The sequence below is a fragment of the Equus caballus genome, chromosome X (assembly GCF_041296265.1).
Source record: "Equus caballus isolate H_3958 breed thoroughbred chromosome X, TB-T2T, whole genome shotgun sequence".
Taxonomy (NCBI): domain Eukaryota; kingdom Metazoa; phylum Chordata; class Mammalia; order Perissodactyla; family Equidae; genus Equus; species Equus caballus.
Genome location: NC_091715.1, coordinates 9,005,565 through 9,027,001, shown reverse-complemented (window position 1 = coordinate 9,027,001; position 21,437 = coordinate 9,005,565). Strand labels below are relative to the sequence as shown.

Sequence of the window (21,437 nt, the reverse complement as noted above, 5' to 3'; positions counted from 1 at the left end):
GCATGGAAATTGCTTTCTGAGGGAGTCCATAGTTAGAGGCAATCTTCCCTTTTTCTAGGCCTTTATTGAGAAAGCCACATAAGAAATGATAAAAAAAGACTCAAGAGGTGAAGTTGGGAGGTAAGGGCTGAGGGCTAATTAGTTTTTAACAGATGTGGCCTTCTGAAAAACATGAATGACCAAGGAATCCTGTCATATTCTTTCTTACTTGTGTTACTTTCCTGTATTGGCCATCCACTCACACTGAAAGTGATGACCCAGAAGAAAAGGGAAAGACAGGGCAATGCATAGTTCCTTTCCTTTTAGCTCTTTACCCATTAGCAAGCCAAAGGTTGGGGCGTTGGTAGAGTGTGTTCATATCAAGAAATAAAATAAAAACTATTAGTTGGTTTTGCAAAGCATTTCTACTTTTCTGATTAGAATGAAATACATACACATGTAAGAGCTATGAAACACAAATTGTGTAATTTCAGTGATTCTGCATACAAGTTAAATGCTCCTATACTTGCATCTAAAGCTTGCATTGCACAATATAATGATGAGTGGCAAAATTCATGCTAATAATTTAAAATTTTAATTTCTTTACTTAGAATGGTATTAAATAGTAAATAAGAAAGTATGTTGACAAAGAGACCACAAAAAAGGAGAAAACCTTTACATTTTAGTACCTTTAACAGCACTTTTATCCAGCTTTTTGAAAAAGGGGACTGCATTTTCACTTTGCAATGGGCCCCCAAAATTATGTAGCCAGTCCTGCATACTCAGCAGCATCCTTTAAGATCAACTAGTCTTCTTTGAGAGTCTCTCCCGGCCTTATAAATCTGGACATCTGCTGCCAAACCTGTGCTCTTGAACAGCGGTGTGGCACATTCCATGCAACAACTATGTGACACAGTTCCTCTTCACTCAGACTGATCATAGTGTCCACTGGCACAAAAAGTACTACCATCTCTCATTATAATGCAATTGAAGATGCTCTGCCCCAGAAATTGACCATTGATAACAAAGTTTTCATCAAGCTTTGAGAGGAGCTACAGGACAAGGGCTTGGTAGGGAACTGCTGTTTCCTACCCACTGGTGGACCACAGTAAGGCGCTCTGTCACCAGCCCTCCTCTTCTCCTCTTACGCATGAGTGCAGACAATAATGAAAAGACACCTGCCACAAAGGTGATTCCATGTCCTCTTAAGTTCAGCCAATTTACTTGGCAGCAACATCCATACCCCCCACTTGGCATTTGGCACAGGCCACCATCTCCTGCCTGTGCCCCAGCCCTAGGCGATGACATCAAAATTACTCTGCAAAGGTTGGCTCAATCCAGAAAGAAGAGATCCAAAGGCGCCTCAAAAGAATCAAGAGGTGGTAGGCAGCCCCAAGCTAGTATTTCAATTACAGGCTGTGATGGAAACCTGGCCATCCAGGTGCTTCTCCTCTTTACAGGCTGGCTGTCCCTGTGATTCCAAATGGACTTGGTGACCCACCTCATGTACATCCCTAGGGGCTACATAAAAGCTCAGATGAAAGAACTCACCCCGTGCACCGTGCACCAACTAACCTGCTGTCTACAGCTCCGCCCGAATGCGCATGTCCCAACTCTGTTGTAGTCAAGTGGCCCAAGGAAGTTCAGATAATTACAAACCCGTCAGATACTTTGGCCTGCTGGACAAATAAGCCAAATAGTTCAGGGACCTGTCCTAGAATGATGGCCAGATTGAGTAACCCAGCAAAGTTTCAAAAACAAATGTACAGGGAAAATGATACAGGAGGAGTCTGCCTAGCACAGCTCTTTGCGCCATATGCCAGGTTAGATCTGGAATGATAGTGCTGTTTCAGAGCCTTCCTGTTAAAAGCATTTCCATCAACTCTGCAAACTCACCTTCCAGCTGGGAGCTGTCATTATTAACTTAGCAGATAGGTGCTTTGTCAGATTCGAAAGAAAACAAAGCTGCTCCAATGAAGGGAATAAACAGCCCCTAATGTTCAGCCTGGGAAGCTCTTGCATTGACACGACATAATTACCTTTCATTTCATGTAATGATACTATCACTTTTACTTTGTTTTTCCAATTCCAAAATTACAACATATCTCCCTCCCCTTGACTAGATGCTCGGGATCCTAAGGAACTTGGTTAATGAAATGGCATTTGCTCTTGTCATGAGGCAATTATTTGCATTTTACACAGAATTCACTGTGTGCACTTAGAAGTGATATATTTTATTTACGAATTCTTCATCAAAAAACACAAAAGATGATGGAAACTGCCTCTTCTCTAACATAATGCCAGTTCTTAACTCTTTGGATGTTTAAAACCTCACAAAATAACAGAGCAAACACTTCAAATAGCTCTTTCTTATCTCCTTTATGGGCACGACTGTTAATTTCCACAAAGACCTTCTGCATTTTATTACCAGAAACACAGGGTAACAACGTGGGTAATCTCCCAGCCCTATTTCTCCTTTTTGGTCGTGCATGAAAAATGTAGGCTTGTTAAAGTAGGAAATTGACGTCTGCTTCAAAGATGAAAATGTTACAGGGGACGGTGAGTGCAACCACAATATCCACGTCCAACTTTACAACTTGACTCTTCTTGACGTTTAAAAATTTTTAGAGAAGGAAAAGTTCAAGGGCACGCATCACAGAGTAACAGATTAAGGGATTCATCCACAGAATAACAGTCAAACTTTCTTATGAAATCTTGGGGTAAAAATCAAGAAAAAATACTTAAAGAATAGCCCTAGAACTTCCAAACATGCTTGAAGACAATCAATTGCTTCTTCCCTCTTTGGGACATTTGAATTAGATGAAGTAAAGTCTAGAGGAAATACCTGGGGGCTCACACATAAGGATGAGGTAAGATTTTGCCACTTCTAATTTCCACGAAGACAGAATCCTATCACATTAACTTGACTGTCTTCTGTTGTGATTGATAAAAAAAGGGGAGTGGTGTATGCAAATTGCTTGTCTCTCTAGATTATTCTTTCTTGGAGATAGATGAGCTAAAAATTTCACATTGACATTTCACATTGACCACTGAAATGACTGGCAGATAAGAATGGCTAAACTTCTCTCAAGTTGGGCCAAGTCCATAGTGGAGAACTAAGTGGAAGTTTCCATATCTCATTACTAATCTCCACTATTCAGCTTTCAGAACTGAATTCTGCATTAAGAAGATAGTGACTCGGTTTAATTGCCTACCATGGGAATTGCTGGTAGAATAAGAGAACAGCGTGTCTTGTCCAATACGCATGCAGGGCTACTTTTTGTGGACTCAGGATGAAGGTGGCCAGAAAGCCAGCAGACCAAAAAAGAAAAACAAGAGCCTCTTAAATTTGGAACTTGAAAACTCAGGGCACGTGGTTTAGAAATGACCCTCCGGTCTCTTTCTCCACCCCCCATCACTCTCCCCAGACTCCAACTTGGCTCATTATAATCATATATCTTGCCAGCAAGTGTTTTAATATTTATTTTGCTCATGTTTTAATTTTTCCTTCAAGCTACAAAAACCAAAATTCCAGATTTATGAAAGCACATTATTTTTGCATTAACTCTCCCACCCCTAGAGTCAAATAAGCATGTTCTTACTCCATTTAGTCAAAAACAGAAAATAAGCAATACATGGTACTCCCTACTCTCTGACTATTAAAATTATTATATGTCTCTAAAGAGACTAAACGAGACATTGCTCGGTTGAGAGTGATGGCTGGCCTCTCTGTAGCATGAGGCCCATGGCAACGGCCTGCCTCCTTGTCCAGCCCTCACCCCTACTTCCAGCAGATTAGATTAATTCCTCCTTGGGGGCCTCCACTGTATCTAAAACATATTCCATTATTTTATTTATCATTTCCAGCACATTCTAAGATCCTTGAAGGTAAGAACTTGTCTTATTCATCTTGGTATTTTCAGCATTTAGTGGCGCTCAATAAATGTTGGGTGGATGGATCTTGAGTGTGGCCAAGGAGAGGTTCTGAAGGAAGGACCTAGATACCCAGGTTGATCAGGCCCAGATCTAAGCATGCTGAGTGGGGAGGGTATGGCAAGAACAGATGGAGGTGAGCTGAGCTGAGCATACATTGATAAGGCTAGGTAATCCTAGGGCTAGGGGACAAAGCTATAGAATATAACGGGCTTAGTGTGGATTAAATTCCATGACAGAGCCCAAGGAACCGAGGCCTTAGAGTCTACACTGGTATGACTAGCCATAGGATGTGGAGATACCAATCCCTGGAATATTCAGCTTGTTCTGTAAAAAGGAGGTTCTTCTATGTGCCTGAACTATGTCAGAGGACACTTGTTAAGATTAAATATAATCTTATTTCTTGCAAGAATTTTCTAAACTTTGGTAGTGTGATACATAAACAGAGCTATCTTCTATTACCAAATTACAACACTTTGAGAGCAAAAGGAGGTACTATCAGTAATTATGTCAGAATTATGATATGGTCACTCATCTATGTCTATATCTATTTCTATATCCTATATCCATTTATATCTATATCTACAATGATATCTGTATACCTATATCTATCTACAGCTACATCTACACATACATATATTCATATCTACAACTATATCAATATCCACCTGTATCCACACCTACACCTATTAGTTACTGACTCTGTTATTATAACAATCATCTCAGAGTACCTCACTTTCTCTTCATTTCCCTTTCCATCCATCTTGTCCTCTCTTATCCATTTCTCACCAAACACTCTCTCTCCTAAGAGTCTTTCCATTCCTCATAGTTTCTCTCTTCCCATATTTCTCTCTTACTTCCCCTACTCTACTCTCTCTCTTAACTGGTAACAATAAGGAACTGAGAAATTTTAATTTTGCATCTGTTATGTTTCTTAAACAATGTTTTCTGTTCCTCAAAAAAATGTATTTCATATTTTTCTAAGAATACCAACAAAAGTTGTCCTTCCTTAATGGGGAATCTGGTACATTTGAGCAAGCAATGGCTTGTGACTTGGTACGTCTGTGTAAACTTTGGGAAAGCCATTTGATTAGTCTGAGTCTCAGTTTTATTTATCATCTGGAAAATGGGATGATTATTCCTTATTAAAAGAGGTCATGTGTAGAACGGTGCTTTAGAGCAGCAGCCATAGCTGTTCATCAGAATCACCAGAGGAGCTTTGAAACTCCCACCTCCTAGGCTTTACCCCAGATCCAATGCTAGGGTCTGAATGTCTGTGTTCCTCCAAAATTCATATGTTGAAGCCCTAGCCCCAAGGTGGCCGTATTTGGAGGGTGGGGCCTTTGGGAGGTAATCAGGTCATGACGGTGGAGCCCCCATGATGAGATTAGTGCCCTTATAAGAAGAGACAGAGAGAGATGATCTCTCTGTCTGTGTCATGTGAGGACACAGCAAGAAGGCAGCTGTCTGCAAGTCAGGAAGAAGGTCCTCACCAAGAACCTGGCTATACTAGCACCTTGATCTTGGAATTCTCAGCCTCTAGAACGATGAGAAATAATTTTCTATGTTTAAGCCACCCAGTTTATGGTATTTTATTATAGCAGCCCAAACAGACTACGACACCCAGGCATCAGGATTTTTTACTGCTCTTCAGACGATTCCAATGCACAGCCAAAGTTGGACCCATTAGTCTGCAGAGTATACGATATTATACAAATGTACATTAACATGTGTGTAATGGCATTTTCAATTTTTTTTAACCCTAAGGATTAGTAACTCTTTATAGAAAACAGGTTATCCAGTCCCACCCTAAATAATTGGGGATGGGAGAGGGAAGATGAAATTTGAACACATTTTGAATTACCCTGGGCCGTGTTCTGAAAGACTCATAATGATAGAGTTATCTCATCATTTAGCTATTAGACTCTAACTTTGAATACGTGAAGCCTGGTTCCTCCCATAGTTTGTCCCTCGCTCGGAAGTAGTTGCACTTTCATCACAATTGCCTGATGTGGGTTATCCTTTAGATCCTAAGACAAGATTTAAAAAAAGAAGATATCTAATCTGTTTCAAAGAGAATATGTCAAAGAGTAAAAAATTAAATGCAAAGGTGCTAATTACTAACTACACATTAATTTTCAAATTGTTCTTTTAACTTCTAAAAGTAATGAGTACAGTTATACTCCATACTGCAAACACGGGCTCCGGGAAACTGGTAATTAGAGTATCGCTTTGTAATGGACATTACTCAGCAGGAAAGAAAAAAAAAAATCACAATGATTCTCATTACTTATAAAACTCATTAGTGACAAAGGAAGAACAAACACTTTTCAAAGTACAGTTCTTGACATCTTAAAACAGTGTCTCTGAGAGGACTGTGGAAACTTATTTTTCAAGTAAAAAATCCCCGTAGATTTGGAAAAGTGACACCGGAGACTTTGGTTTTAAAACTTGCTATTTAGCAGTCAGTCCAGGTTTCTCTATTAAGTTGCTGATTGGCTCTTACATGTTTTAACAGCTGGCATTAGGCCAATGTAAATGTTAAATTGACACCTGGGCTGGCCCTCAAAAATGTCAATGACACCAATGGGAATGCATGTAGGTACAGCTAGCTGGGGTTCCCAGAATCTCCAACCAATAGGCCTCGGTTTGGGATTCTATCTATTGATCAAATGACCTGGAAGGTATAGGAACGCAAATCTAACCAGGGAAAAAGAAAAATCCATTTTAATCAAAGAAGTCTGAGATAGACCTTCATAAATTCACAATCCATGTCTTTTAAAAATTACATTTCTTTGGCAGAAAGGTTTATTGTTTTGAGTCAAAGCATCTAGGCCACCTCAATTGAGCCAATTACATAAAGTCATAACCGTGTTAGAAAATAGATGGCACGATATCAAAAAATATCATCTTTCTAGCAGTATAAGAGATGAGCAAACTGTATGAAATTAAAGGTTCAGAATCTAGAGTATAAGCAAAACTGTTGACCTTTCTTCCAGTCTTTGAGCTTTCCGGAGATTCTGTTCCCACTGCCGTTTCTACTAGTTTCTCTGTGAGAACATCCTCAGGAAAGCCTTTATGAGCCAGAGGGCCACTGCCCACAGGCTCCCCGGACTGGGTCATGTTCAAGGGCAACTTGAATCTTCCCAAGATGGACCCAGGAGGCAAGCTCCTCAGCAACAAGCTGTACTCTGAAGAGGGGCCCCTCCCCTCGGCAATAATTCTAGGAAGGTGAAAGATTTGGGCTGCAGGGACTGCAAAACTGACCACAACACTCATGTGAGTTTTCCCCTGGCTACTTCCCAATAATCTTAACTTGGAGGTGCCGGGCTATCCAAAGACCAAATCCCTCAAATCCAATCTTGGCAGATATTTTTGTTTTTGTAAAAATGATCCGCCACCTCGTGGTGATCCTATACTTGCTAACCAGTCCACAGTCAGCTTGGCTGGAACAAAGAATGCAGCCTGTGGTATGAAAGATTTCCTCCTCTTGGTCTTCAGTCTCTGCTCAATTGTATTAGGCTAGGGCCAACCATGACTCCTGATCTCAGATCTATTTCACTAATTTCTCATAATTAAGAATATTTCACTTAGGTTGAAGAAGAAAGCAGGGTGGATCTTTGCTGTTTTGAGAAGTGCAATGTAGAGACTTTTCTCATACAACTGCAAAAACCAGAGCACTGTAGCCTCCGTGAAAAAGGTAAACACAGAATTACCACGTGATCCAGCAATTCCACTCCTAGGTATATACCCAAACGAATTGCAAGTAGGAACTCAGATATTTGTGCACCAATGCTCACGGCAGCATTATTTACAAGAGCCATAAGCTGGAAACAAGCCAAACGTCCATTGACAGATGAACAGATAAACAAATGTGGTCTAGTCGAACAATGGAATATTATCCAGCCTTAAAAGGAATGAAATTCTCAGATATGCTGCAACATGGATGAACCTTGAGGACATTATGCTAAGTGAAATAAGCCAGATAGAAAAGGACAAATACTATATAATTTCACTTATGTGTGGTATCTAGAATAGGCAGATTCATAGAGAAAGTAGAATAGAGGTTTCTAGGGGTTGGGGAAGAGGGAATGGGGAGTTATTGTTTAATGAGTACAGAGTTTCAATTTGGGATGATGAAAAAGTTCTAGAAATGGATAGTGTGATTTTGAATGTACTTAATGTCACCAAATCATATACCTAAAAATGGTTAAAATGGTAAGTAAAATTTACCATTATGTTATCAATAACATAACCATTATATGTATAGAACGTATTTAACATAACCATGATATAATATATATTTTACTACAATTTAACAAAAGAAGAGAGCACCACAAAAATCCAAAACCTTAGCCAATGTCAGTGGGAGAAATTTATGATACGACCCATAATGCATAATCCTTTTAGCTGATTTTTCTAGTAAGAGATGAGCCAGGAACATTCCTGTCTTAACCACTTCTAGAAAGTTTTCTAAATGATACTCCTCCATGTCAAACTTTAGTTACTAGCCTCAGATAATGAGTACAACTGGCCTTGGACTTAATAATGAAAACTTTTGCTCTGGGCTGGGATTATCATGCTACGTAGTGAAGCGTCACTCTAAAATGGCACGTGCCCAAGCACAAAGCACCTTCATGTCACAAGATATAGAAAGCACATGAGATCAAGCTACTTGAGATATGGCCTCTAAATGCCTCTGACTTCCTAATTTAAGTATGTTAATTCTCCCGAGTCAAGGGTCAAAACAGAGATGCCCAAAAAACCAAAGCTTTCACTGTTCATGCCGTCTGTTCAACCTACTTGATGAAGCAATCTCGGCCATCCCGGTTTGCAGTCATCTCCCATCCATAGGGCGGCACCTGGTTCAAGCCCCAGGTTCCCGAGGGAGGCGGCCAGCCTGAAGACTTTGCCCTGTGGCTGGAAAAAAACAAGAGAAAAGCATCATCACACCTGATACCTGGACGTTTCTTCAGAGACAAACTCCAGGGGGTCATGGGACTTGCTCCTCTCAATTGTGAGTTGTATCCTCAGCTGATCAAATGAACAATTGGAAAGAATTCTGGTTTTTTTGGTTGTTTTTTGGATTTTTTTGTATGAGGAAGATTAGTCCTGAGCTAACATACATTGCCAATCTTCCTCTTTTTGCTTGAGTAAGATTGTCACTGAGCTAACATCTGTGCCAATCTTCCTCTACTTTATGTGGGATGCTGCCAAAATGCGCCTTGATGAAGTGTGTAGGTCCATGCCTGGGATCCGAACCTGCAAACCCTGGGCTGCTGAAGCAGAGCACCAAATTTAACCACTACGCCACCAGGCCGGCCCCTCGAAAGAATATTTTTGTGTCAAGTATCATGCTAGGCATTTCTTTATAGTATCTTGCTTACATTTCCACAGACGCCCTATGAGGTAAGTGTACTTATTCTATCTTACAGATGAGAAACAACGAATGGCTCAGAAAGACTAAGTAACTTTCCTGAGGACACACAAGCCAATTTTGAACAAAAGTTTTGTATACTTTCGATTACACTAGGTATTCTTGAGATCAGACATTAGGATAGTTTTGCACGTACATAGATATCACACCACAATATAAATACATGTGAAAATAAATTAATAGTTTTTATGGCTCTTAAACAAATAACCCCAAGCCTCAGTTTCCTGGACTCCTTTTGATCAAAACACAAAGTTTCCACTCATATTAACCATACTCCAGTCGAGATGAGTCATAAGACCTTAGACAAACTCTCAATTTAATTTGCAGTGAAAATCCACACATTAACTTTTACAATTTCCAGTCCACAACTTAAAGTCCACTTATCAGCAAAATGCAAGGATAGGTGAAGGAGACTCTTCTAGAAGCGTGCCCTTCTGAGAGCAAGAGGAAAGAGGAAGTGAGTCCATGTGACAAGCAGTTGCGATGGGCAGCACTGCACAGTCACAATCCCTAACCAGAGGCCTGAGCCCACTCTCTGGAGCATCACTGAGTCCTGGCCACTCCTCTCAGGACCCACAGAAATCCCACCGATCTCTCATGAATGCTGCAGACTCTTTCACAGCTTAACCATGAAAGGAAAGGTGATAAGCAATGCCGTTTTAGGACCAACCAATATCCCTTGTCATTTGGTCCTTTTACTCCAGGTGAGGTTACTCAATCTGGATAATCTGTAAGATCCTCTCAGTGGTTCCAAATTGCAGACTGGTACCAAAGTGCGTGGGAAAAGCAGTGGTGACACTTCCAGGGCCTCACAATCAGTGTCTCAATAGTGTACCTGGGAGCCCTTTATAATTAGAAAGAAGCCCACCCCCCTCCGCCCCCCCACTCCTTGCACCAAGCATAACATGCCCAACTCGCACAACCACATGTGGCAGCTCTCACGCAGAACTGTTGCCCTCCCGCAGAAAACATCCAAATCAGGGGTGTAGACCTTTCTGGAAGAGGAGAGACTTTTAATTCCGCAGGACGCTGGGTAACTCACCCCTCACCCAACTCATACATCTAACCATAACCCAGTGAAATAAGCCCATTTCCTGCAAATTTTCTGGAGAGGAACGATTTTGCATAATTTTAACCACCTCCGTTACTTTTCTTTAACTTCCTTTCAGTTTTCCCACATCCTTCATAAAGTGTGGAGAGCAAAAGAGTTCACAAACTTAACACAGGTCTTGCAAATTTAGAATGCCGCCGCAGGATTATTTCTTGCCCGGCGACTATTAAAAGAAAAGACATGCACCAGTTTTTGTTCCTCTTCTTCGTGCAAAAGTCAGCAGTGGCAATTTCCTGTGGCGGTTTTTTAAAAATGTGCTGCTTCCCTGCAGTGCGAAAACACATGAATTTGCCACCCTGAGGTATTACAGAAAGACGGGCCATTTCACTCCACTCGCAGAGAAGGCATTTGAAATGCTTTCTAAGGTGCGTGCAGGAACACAGGCCCTTGGAGGTACGAAGACAGTATGCCCTGCTGTGAAAAAGTTTTGCAAAAGCAACAGTACAGTAAGAGGTGCCACAAAGAATATTCTTGTAAGTGAAAGGGAGTCCATGTACAGAAGGCAACAATTTAATCTGGATTGCTAAATTATATCCTGTATCAGAATGTTAACCTTTCCCAGAGGTGCTCATTTATTAAAAACAAATAAACCGTCTTTCTTTTCTCTTCTCTTTTCTTTCCTTCTTCCCCCCCCCCCCCCGCCCCGAAGTCTAAATCACTCAAAGAAAGACAGAGGCTTCCTAATATAACTTATATGTAAAATACTATATTATAATAGTGAGCTGGAGGAAGCTTCAATTTTATTATAAAGGACATTCAGTCCTGTACAGTATGTTCAGGAAGCAGCAAACATCAGTTCAGCAAGATGTTTTCAAGCAAAGCCTTTTGTCATAAAACACCAAATGAACAGCTAATATGGGAAAAATCCACAAACACCAAATGCGTTAATTCAGGTCAAGGGACACCAGCTGAAATAAAACAAATAATTGAGTAATTAAAATCAGACATGACTATATGTCTGTCTGTTAATGTGTTGACATAAAATACATGGGTCACAAAGGCATCAGTAGAACTTGGAAATTAAAAGTGCAAGTAGAAAAAAAAAATAATAGCCTTTGTAAATATCTAACCATAACCATCTTGAGGAAAATCAAGGATGAAAGTCATAATTCTGGAGGGATTTGGCTCCCGCTTCTACACAGTGTGATGACTAGAAGACCAGCCCCGACAATATCCAGCCTCGGAAGCTGGTTTACGTCTGTGTACTGGGAAGATGCCGCAGGGACCTCCTTTCCTGGCTCCCATTTCTGTGGCTGCACCAAACTCTCCACGACTCCCAAAGGCCCCTCACCCCATCACAGCTGAAAGACACAGTTTCTTCTACCCTTGGTGCAAAGAGATGGCCCCTTGTGGAGCAGCAGCAGGGCTGTGCAGATAAAAGGAGAGTTCTCTGGCTGCTGCGCTTCAGAGCCCTGTCTGACGCAGAAACTATACCCGGCTCCTCAGGACAGACCAGGTGCTGTTACGAGGACACAGTTCTGTGCAGAACTCCTCAGCTTTGGCAGTAATGCTGATCTTGTGTCCCAGGGTGAGAGGCATGCCCTTTATTTTCCCCCAATTCAGAAAGAGTCTCCTCTGAGTTCCTGGGCACCCTTCCCAGGGGCTGAGGGCTTTTTAAATTCCGCCTCTTTGAATGAGGTCTTACTTTTCTTGTCCAAGGACCCATTAGCCTCAAAGCTCCTCTTGACCACTTGTGTGGAGCCCAAAGACTCCCCTAGAAGGAGGAGCCCTGCAGTTCTGCTCAGGGGCCAGCATGGCCGAGGACGGTATGCAGGTGGGCCCGCTGAGATCATGTGGAAGGACGTCCTCCAGCCTAGGATGGCCAGATTTAGCAACTACAAACACAGGACACCCAGTTAAATGTGAATTTCACATAAACAACATTTTTTTAAGCATAAGTATATCACAAATAACATTTGGTGAATACTTATACTAAAAATTTTATGCATCATTTATCTGAAATTCAAATTTAGCTGGGCATCCTGTATTTTTTCTGCAAACCCTATTCCAGTCCCTCAAATAAATGAACACCCAGATTCGCTGAGAGTATCAAAGAGAACAGCTTCTCCCTGGGGCTAAAACATCATAGCCCAGAAACTTCAAGATTTGCCTTCATCTTAGTAGCAGGACTGAATACTACTACCACTGAGTGTAAAATGTGAAAAGAAGCACCCTCGACTTGCTGGCGAGACTCAGGACAAACTACAAACTCCTAATGTGTCCGTGGGAGTGACGTGAGGATTACAAGCAGTCATAATCCAGGGTTTTATGTACTTCCCAAACCGAGCTGATAAGGATTACCTGGCAGTGCTTGTTAACTATGGAGATTACCAGGCCCTAGAAATTATGATTCAGCAGGACTGGATTAGGACCAGGAATCCATGAGTGTGTGTGTGACTATGTGTGTGTGTTGAAACAAGCAATTGAGATGATTCTTATCTTCAGGTAGGGTTGCTAGATTTAGCAAAAACCAAAACAAGAATGTCCACTTCAAGTGAATTTCAAATAAGCAATGAATAATTTGTAGTATAAGTATGTCCCAAGCAATATTTGGGGGCATACTCATACTAAAAAAATAGTTATTCGCTGTTTATCAAAAATTCAAATTGAACTGTATTTTATCTGGCAACCCTAGCGTTTGGAAAATCCTAGTCCTCGCTACTCAAAGTTTGGGCTGAAGTCCAGCAGCCTGGGTATCTCCTGGGTGTTTGTGCGAAATGCGAATCTGCATTTTATCAAGATCACTAGTTGATTCATATACCCATTAAAGTTTGCTACACGCTGCCCAAACCAGTGGTTTCCAATGCGAAGCCTCACTGTACATTGGAACCACCTGGGGGAACTTGTAAAGGACACACGCCTGGGAGCAAGGCCAAGCCATCTGAGTCAGAATATCTGGGGATGAGGCCCAGGCATCAGTATTTTACACCCCAAGATGGCTGCCCACTGCTCAAAGTAACTCTGCCCTTTTTTTTAGTTGACTAGATAGGGGTAGCAGGGCAAGGCGGTCAAGAATGTGTGCGCTGGAGCAGTGGGTTCGCCAAGTATGGTTTTAGGTCCAGCAGCAGCAGCAGCAGCATCTGGGAATTTGTCAGAAATGTAAATACTTGAGCACCACCCGAGACTTATTGAATCCCAAACTCTGAGGTGATGGGGCTGACCCAGCAATCTGTGTTTAACACGCCTCCAGGCAATGCTGGTACCACTCAAGTTTGAGAAGCACTGGATTAGAATCAGACTCTCTTCAATCCAGGCTCTGCCACGGATTTTCCATAATCTTGAGCGTTACTCAGCCTCTCTAACTCCCTCAGTCCCAGCTACTCCTCTGTAAAACGGCGGTAATAGGACCTCGTGTTTGGGAAAATATTAAATGAGTTTTGTAAAATGTCTAGTATGCTGCCTGGCATGCAGTATGGTACGTGCTATAAAGTCTCTACCAAATAAATCTCTACCTACCCCGCGAGAGAATATAGGGCTTTGGGTGGTTATGCAAGTATAAACGTCTTTATCCATTCTCAAAATAGGAAAAGGGTGAAAAGCTCAGTCATCTATTGTTTTCCAGTCTGGCAAGAGCAGGGCAACAAGGGGCGGAAGCAAGCCAGTTATACTTTTCCTATCAGGTCAGAAGTTGATGAGTTCAGCCCTTCTCAAAGGAGAAGGAAATATCAGGAAGTTTTTACCAGGAACCAGGAAGCCCAGCTGTGCTTGTGATCCTTGGTACGGAGGGTCAATTTCCACTTGTCTCAGGCCAGGCCTTGAGATCGCTTGCAACTCCGAGGTTCTGTGACTTCAACCTGAGATCCTGGCTGTGTGAACCACTTTCAAACACTTAGCTCAGCCTTAAAAATAGCGACCTACATTGGCAGGCCTATTTAAGTCCTTCCAGAGACTCCCGACAGGCTAAACTGGTTTGCAACTTTGTGCTTCACCCATCTATTGTTTGCAACAGACTGAAACTGTCCTGGACAAAAAAAGATCTTCACGCTTTATGTGAAGTGAGAGCAGCTATGAAGGGTACAGGCAAAGTTGCAGAACTATTTGCGTTTAGACCATTGGTGGAAGCAACCCGTGGTCTCTTTCTGTGTGCATGCCTCAAGCCCTAGACCAAACGTTGACAGCGAATCTACCCTAGAAGGCAGGCACATAGAGACCACATGCAGGCTGCCTCGGTGACCTGAGTTTCCTTAGAAACAAACCTCAGTATCAGAAGAGGGGATGCTGTAGGGGCGAAGGAATGTGAGGTCTGGTTCCAAAGTCCCAAGTCAGACAGATTCAAATTCTCCGACTTACTAGCTTCGTGACCCTGTTTTATAAACTCTCTGTACCTCATTGTCTCTCTGTCCGTTCTCTGTACCTTATTTTTCTCTGTAAAATAGAATTAGTCTCACTCAATGGTTCTCACCAGGGGGCGGTTTTGCCCCCAGGAGACACTTGGCAACATCTGGAGACATTTTTGGTGGTCACAACTGGGGAGGGGGTCTTTCTGGCATCTAACGGGTAGAAGTCCTGGATGCTGATAAACATCCTACAATGTACACGACAGCCCCCACCACAAAGAATGATCCAGCCAAAATGACAACAGTGCCCCTGCTTAGCTCTTAGAGTTGTTGTGAAAAGTAAACAAAATAATGAATGTACAATTCTTAGCGCACTTGACATATAGTTGGTGCCCAATACACTTTAGTTGAAAAAAAACCAACCTTCTCAATGTTTCCACTTAAAGTCTAATTGTGATACGTAGAATGTACCTTTACATCAGAGAGGAGTGCAAATCCTAGATTTGCCACTTGATAGCTTCATGGCTTTGGGTGAATTACTTGGCCTTTGTGGATTTTAGCTTTATGTATAAAATGGAAATAATAACATCTAGCTCACAGCGATATTATGCAGATAAATGAGAAACGTAAAGTCCTATAGTGGTTGACTCATTTAGAATAGTCTCATGAAACGGTGCTGTCATGTCATAAGTCGTTGTAACAGTAAAGAGAGCAACTTCTGTATTTGACCTCATCGTTTAAACAGCACTTCTACGGACATCATTCCTCTGATACTCACAAGCCTGCCTCAGCAGGCAACAGAAGACCTGCTAAAGCATTAATATTTCTATTTTAAAGATGAAGAAACTGAGGCTCAGAGAGAATGCATAACTTGTCCAATGTCCAGTGGAGGCATCAGATGTTCTTCAGTGCACAGAAAGCGGCACAGCGATCTAGTTGGAAGGAACACTGCATGTGTGGCAAGCACCGTCCTTTACGTAGATTGTACTAGGAATGGAAATGTGCGGGAGAAGGGTAGAGCCACCCAAACGCACCTTATGTTAAGCTCCTGCTGGCACCATACAACTAGTTAGAAGAGTGTCCAGGACTGAACCCCGAGGCTTCCTACTCCAAATGCCATATTACTTACACTGTGCCATGATTAAGTGTGACTTCCACTTACGGGCTTCCTTATATACCAGGTATTATTTAGGACCCATAGCCAGGATTAAGCTGCATCCTTTGATCTTGGTGTTGAGAAATTAATTATCATGTCTATTTCAGATACGGGGAAACCTAAGCCACATCTACTCAGTTACTCATCCTTGACATGGAATGACTCTATACAAATCCACCGAAATAAAACGTGACCCAGCATTTGATCATCCTTATCTCTTTGAACTCACAAAGATTTTCAGAATAACCCAAGGTTATATAGTGCTACAGATGGTGTTACAAAATATACAGCACTTTTTCATTTATTTTCTTTAAGTGCTTGTTGGGTTACAGTACCCGAAAACCTACAGAACTCCTATCTTCACATAATTTGCAAGCAGGTGATATTCAAAGACCTTCTAGATTGATATGCAATGTGGGTTAAGGTGAAGGAAGCAGAGAGGGAGTGAGAAAAATGAACAAAACATGGTTCTAGATGAATTTAAAAAGCTCCAAGTTTGGTGGCAGCCTTGTTCCTTTTGTGACCAACTTGGGATGCCCCATTGGGACTGGAGGAGGTCCTGTCCTGCAAAGTTTCTTGTCCACATGGGTCAGTGAGCAACTCACTAAGTCTTTTGGTTCCAGTTAATCATGCTGTTGACACACAGACGCGTTCTAAATTAGGCTGCGTTTTCTTCTATCTCAGAACGTAACTCTCCTCATTCAATCAGCCTTTAGAACAATAGTCACAGTATTTCAATCTCATACAAGAGGTAACAGCTTTCCATCCTACTGCCCCTTATTAGCAGCTTCTAGTGCAGTGAAGAAAGCTTCGTTGATAGGGTGATAACAACATCAAAGCCATGCAGACAGAAGCAAGAATCATCCTACCAACTATTTTTAAGATTTCACTTCTGTTATGACAAGGAGGACGGGAAAATACAATAAGGGGGAAAAGTAAGCAGTTAAAAACTACTTTAAATATTAATGCCAAGCCTCATAAAAGCAGAAACTCAAAAATATATTCATTACAAAATCACTTTAGTCAAGCAGAAATGTATTATTAATCAAGAGTTTATGGTGAAAAACATTTGTATGTATATTTTAATAACCAAATGTGACCATTTTTCTGATTATTTTCATCTGCTTCCTTGCATGACTTACCAACCCACACAAGAAAACTAATTGTGTGATTATATATCGATGAGTTGCAATACAAACCTCTCACCAGCCTGTTGAATTACTTGTTTCCTAATTGGGTACCTGGGAGAATTATCAGGGGAATTAAATCAGGCTAACTGGTTCTCCCAAAAATTTGCACGTAAAACTCGAGCTTTACTCTGGAAACAATCCTGGGACAGACTGAAGACATCCTAAGAGTCTGAGGCACATATCTAGAGTCCTCAAACATTGCACACACGGGTGGCCAGAGCAAATACTGAGTACCTAGTATGTACCACATGCGGGTCTAGGGGCTTGGAATACCTCAGTGAACAAAATAGACAATGAAAACCATGCTCATCGACACAGAAAATCAACACCCCCAATCATCTGGCCCAGATCTTCTTTGCTAGCCTAGCATACCACTAATTTTGTTTAAGAATATTCTGCTACTTCTAAACTAACTCACTCATCATTCCCTGAACATGTGTTTTCCACATTCCTATCTCCACGAATTCCTTCATGCTATCCCTTCTCCGTACCTGGCCAAAATCGATCCATCCTCCAAAACTCACGTCAAATGCTACCACCCGCAGAAAGCAGTCCCTGAATAGCCTCGCCCTAAAATGATTACCTTGCTTTCCTACACTCGTGGGAAGCTATTGTTTGCACAACTGAGGTAGCATCTACCTTGTTTAGTTACCAATAACTGTGTGAATGCATGTCTTCCTAGTTTATAAGCTCCTGAGAGTTAATAACATTAGGAAAAAAATCTACATGCTGCACTTAGTTGATGCTCAGTGAAAACTTACTTGTTAATATAGTCATTGCAACTTGAACTCCTCATTAGTATTCCCACCGTGAATTGGCATTAGCTCTTATTTGTCTGTTATATCCCCCAGCCAATTGTGATTTCCTTAAGGACGGGGTGAGTCTCCTTCATCTTTAGATTCTTGGAATTCACACAAGTCTTGGCATTGGTAGGTCTACATCACATACCATTTGTTAACTGAGCTGACACATAAGTTGTCCTGTTACATTTGGTTTATTATGGGCTACAAAATTGTACATGAATAGGAATTTTACTATTGCTTTTGGAGGGGGAACCTAAATACATAGAAGCAATAACATAACCTCTTAATATTACCTTCTGTTGTTGAATGGCTGGGTGGATCTATATCTCTGCACGATGAAAAGGTACAGACATGGGACTCCCACGCCTCGAACCCTCACCTTTGCGTTCAGCAATGGCCAACAAGCCCATGCTCTGCACAACTGGATCCCAAACCACAGCCACTTTTTACATCAGCATAGAATGCAGGATTTGGCTTGTGGAAACTGTTTTATAATAGTATTTGTTTGAACAAACGAATGAATGAATGAATAAGTAGCAGTCAACTTCAGAGCATCCTCCAAGAGGAGCAATATGACAGTGACCAGGCAGGTCCAGGATTTCAAGAGACAGACACTACGGCCCATAAGGCAAGACTGCAATCGACAGGAACTTGCTGCATCGGCCTTCCTGAAAGCTTCCTGTTTTTGACGACGAAATTGCAATTGAGAGGCCCCAGGTCAAAATCAAAGGGTTTAGACCTAAACCTTACTGAAGCAAAATTTTTAAGCCTTGATTAGTTTCCTTGACATAAGGTCATTTTTATTTTTCCAGTTGAAGGTCCCCTTAGCAGGAAATGGCTCTTCACCGACGGCGAGCTCACAGTTCCAACCACGATTGCTTGATTCTCTGACTTCTCATTTCGTGAAATTTCAATCATAGAGAAAAGTTGAAAAAAGAGTACAACCACCATCCTTGTACTCTTCACCTAGAGCAGTGGTTCTCAACCAGGGGCGATTTTGCCCCCCAGTGGACATTTGGCAATGTCTGGAGACATTTTTGGTTCTCACAAACTGGGGGTGGTGGAGTGCTACTGGCATCTAGTGGGTAGAGGCCAGGGATGCTGCTCAACTTCCTACAGTGCACAGGACAGCCCCACAACAAAGAATGATTACGCCCCAAATGTCAATAGTGTGGAGGTGGAGAAACACTGACCTAAGTTTATCAATTATTAATATCTTGCAACATTTGTTATATCCTCTTTCCCTTTGCTCTTTTATCCTCTCTCCCTCTGTTTATGCTGTAAAATGTTTACTTGAACCATTTGATAGTAACAGATATCAGGACACTTCACCCCAAAATTTTGCAGCATCCATCTCTTTAAAAAAAGGACATTCTGCTTTAAAACCACAATACCATATTGCAACCAAATTGAATATTGATACAGTATTATCTAATATATAGTCCATATTCAAATTTTCCCAATTATCCTAATAATGTTCTTTTATAGTTTTTTTTGTTTGATTCAGTATCCAATCAAGCTTTATGCTTTGCATTTAGTTATCCTGTCTCTTTATTCAATCACATTTTAAGGATGCAAAATATCATAAATTTAAGACTTGGATGAAATCTTGTCATTTGAGACAATGTGGAGAGACCTAGAGGGTATTATGCTGAGAGAAATAAGTCAGACAGAGAGTGACAAATACTGTGTCATTTCATTTATATGTGGAATCTAAAAAATAAAACAAAACAAAACAGAAATAGACTCATAGATACAGGAAACAAACTGATGGTTACCAGAGGGAGGAGGGGTTCGGGGGAGTGGGCCAAACAGGTGAAGGGGATTAAGAGGTGCAAACTCCTAGTTATAAAATTAATATCATGGGGATGTCACGTACAGCATAGGGAATATAGTCAATAATATTGTAATAACTTTGTATGGTGACAGGGTAACTAGACTTATGGTGATCATTTCATAATGTATATAAATACTGAATCACTATGATGTACACATGAAACTAATAGGATATTGTATGTCAATTCTACCTCAATAAAAACCCCATTATATGTTGACAAAAAAAACAGGACTTGAGAAAAGATGATGCAACCTTTTCCTTCAAAACTCAGCAATAATGACCAATGTTTGTAAATCACACCAGAAAGTCTACTCCAGCTCGACTCCTGGAGTTCACACAGTGCCCGGCAATGGTAACTGTGCAACAGATACTGTTTGTTAACTGGGCTGACAGACAAGTTGTTGGAATCTTTTATGTGAGGACCACAATTGTGGGCAGTTGGGACATGACAGAAAAGGGCCCCAAAGACTCCTGGGATTTTTCAAAGGGTAAAGTTCAAGAAGGGAACATAAATTAATAACTTCTCAGCAATCAGAAGACAGAACAAAAAGGGCTCTAGAATTTTTGATGAGGAAACAGGCCAGTCAGGAATCAGAGGCCCCCACATGCTGGTTGTTAGGGCAAGGTAGCAGGACAGACAAGAGAGCAGCAATGGCATACAACAGGCACCAGAACAAGGGTTTTGACATCAAAGAACATTCTACTCCAGCTGGAAAGCCCCTCACAGATGTGTTGAAGTGTCAGGAGCCCAGGGCACAGCCAGACTAGGTTGCTCACATTTGCTGGGGGACCCCTATCTATTTCCTTTGTCCGTCTTCTTCCCAGAAAGGATCTGGGGTGGCAAATGAACCTCTTGAAAAGACAGTATAATTTGGTTTAGCTGATGACCGGAGGGAAGATTGGCCAATCTGGATTAAGGGAAGATTCCTAGCGGACACACAAGGCATTATATGAGCCAAGTCTCTACACAGAGAGGCCTTTCTGGTCAATCAACAAGCATTTATTTAGCGTTGACTCCTCTTTGCAAGCTTCTGTGGTTGGCCCTGTGTATGATACAGCAACTCTATAATACACACTTCCTACTCTCTGGGCTCTAAAGTAGTGTGAGAACCTGTTTTCTCTCTTCCAAGCACCTAGTGCCCTCATGACACTACATTCATTCATTCAAAACATGTTATTGAGGACTTTTGTGCTAGTCATTGTGCGGGACTAGAGCTGTGACAAACAGATAGGGTGCTTGCCCTCTTGGAATTGATAACATTGTTGAGGAAGGCAGGCATCATGGCTCAGCCTACCTGAACAATGTCCTGGGTCTCGGTTGTTACCTGGACCCTGAGCTTTCACTGAAACTCCTCAGGTAGGAGTCCCATGCTGCAAAAATCAGGCATCAGGAGACAGGGACCTCTTCCTTACCCCCTTCCAATTAGCCCACATGGACTACTTCACCCATACTAACCATTAAATGCTTTTTTCTACTTCATCTAGGGCCCAGTCTTTTGCTCTTCGCTGTAATATGGAACCTGAAGATGCTCTCAGGACCCACCAAATGCATCATGTCATAGAACTTGACAGTGATTATAGGATTAATGAAACCCAGCCTTAGCTGAACCTGCCAAATGGCCAAATCCAATTTTCAAATGTGTTGTTAAAACACTTTTGCAAACACTCATCATTTTGAGAGGCAGCGTTCATGTTCACATTTGACTTATTTATA

General features: G+C 41.5%; 1 protein-coding gene across 8 annotated transcripts in view; it reads right to left on the bottom strand.

Annotated features, from left to right (window-relative positions):
• FRMPD4 (FERM and PDZ domain containing 4) overlaps nucleotides 1-21,437 on the bottom strand; it is a 798,322-nt gene that overhangs the window by 176,469 nt on the left and 600,416 nt on the right. For all 8 annotated transcript variants that reach the window (XM_070257124.1, XM_070257121.1, XM_070257123.1 and 5 more), the window contains one exon: nucleotides 8,716-8,832. In XM_070257124.1, the coding sequence (XP_070113225.1) occupies nucleotides 8,716-8,832 (117 nt within the window). The remainder of the gene's footprint in view (nucleotides 1-8,715; nucleotides 8,833-21,437) is intronic.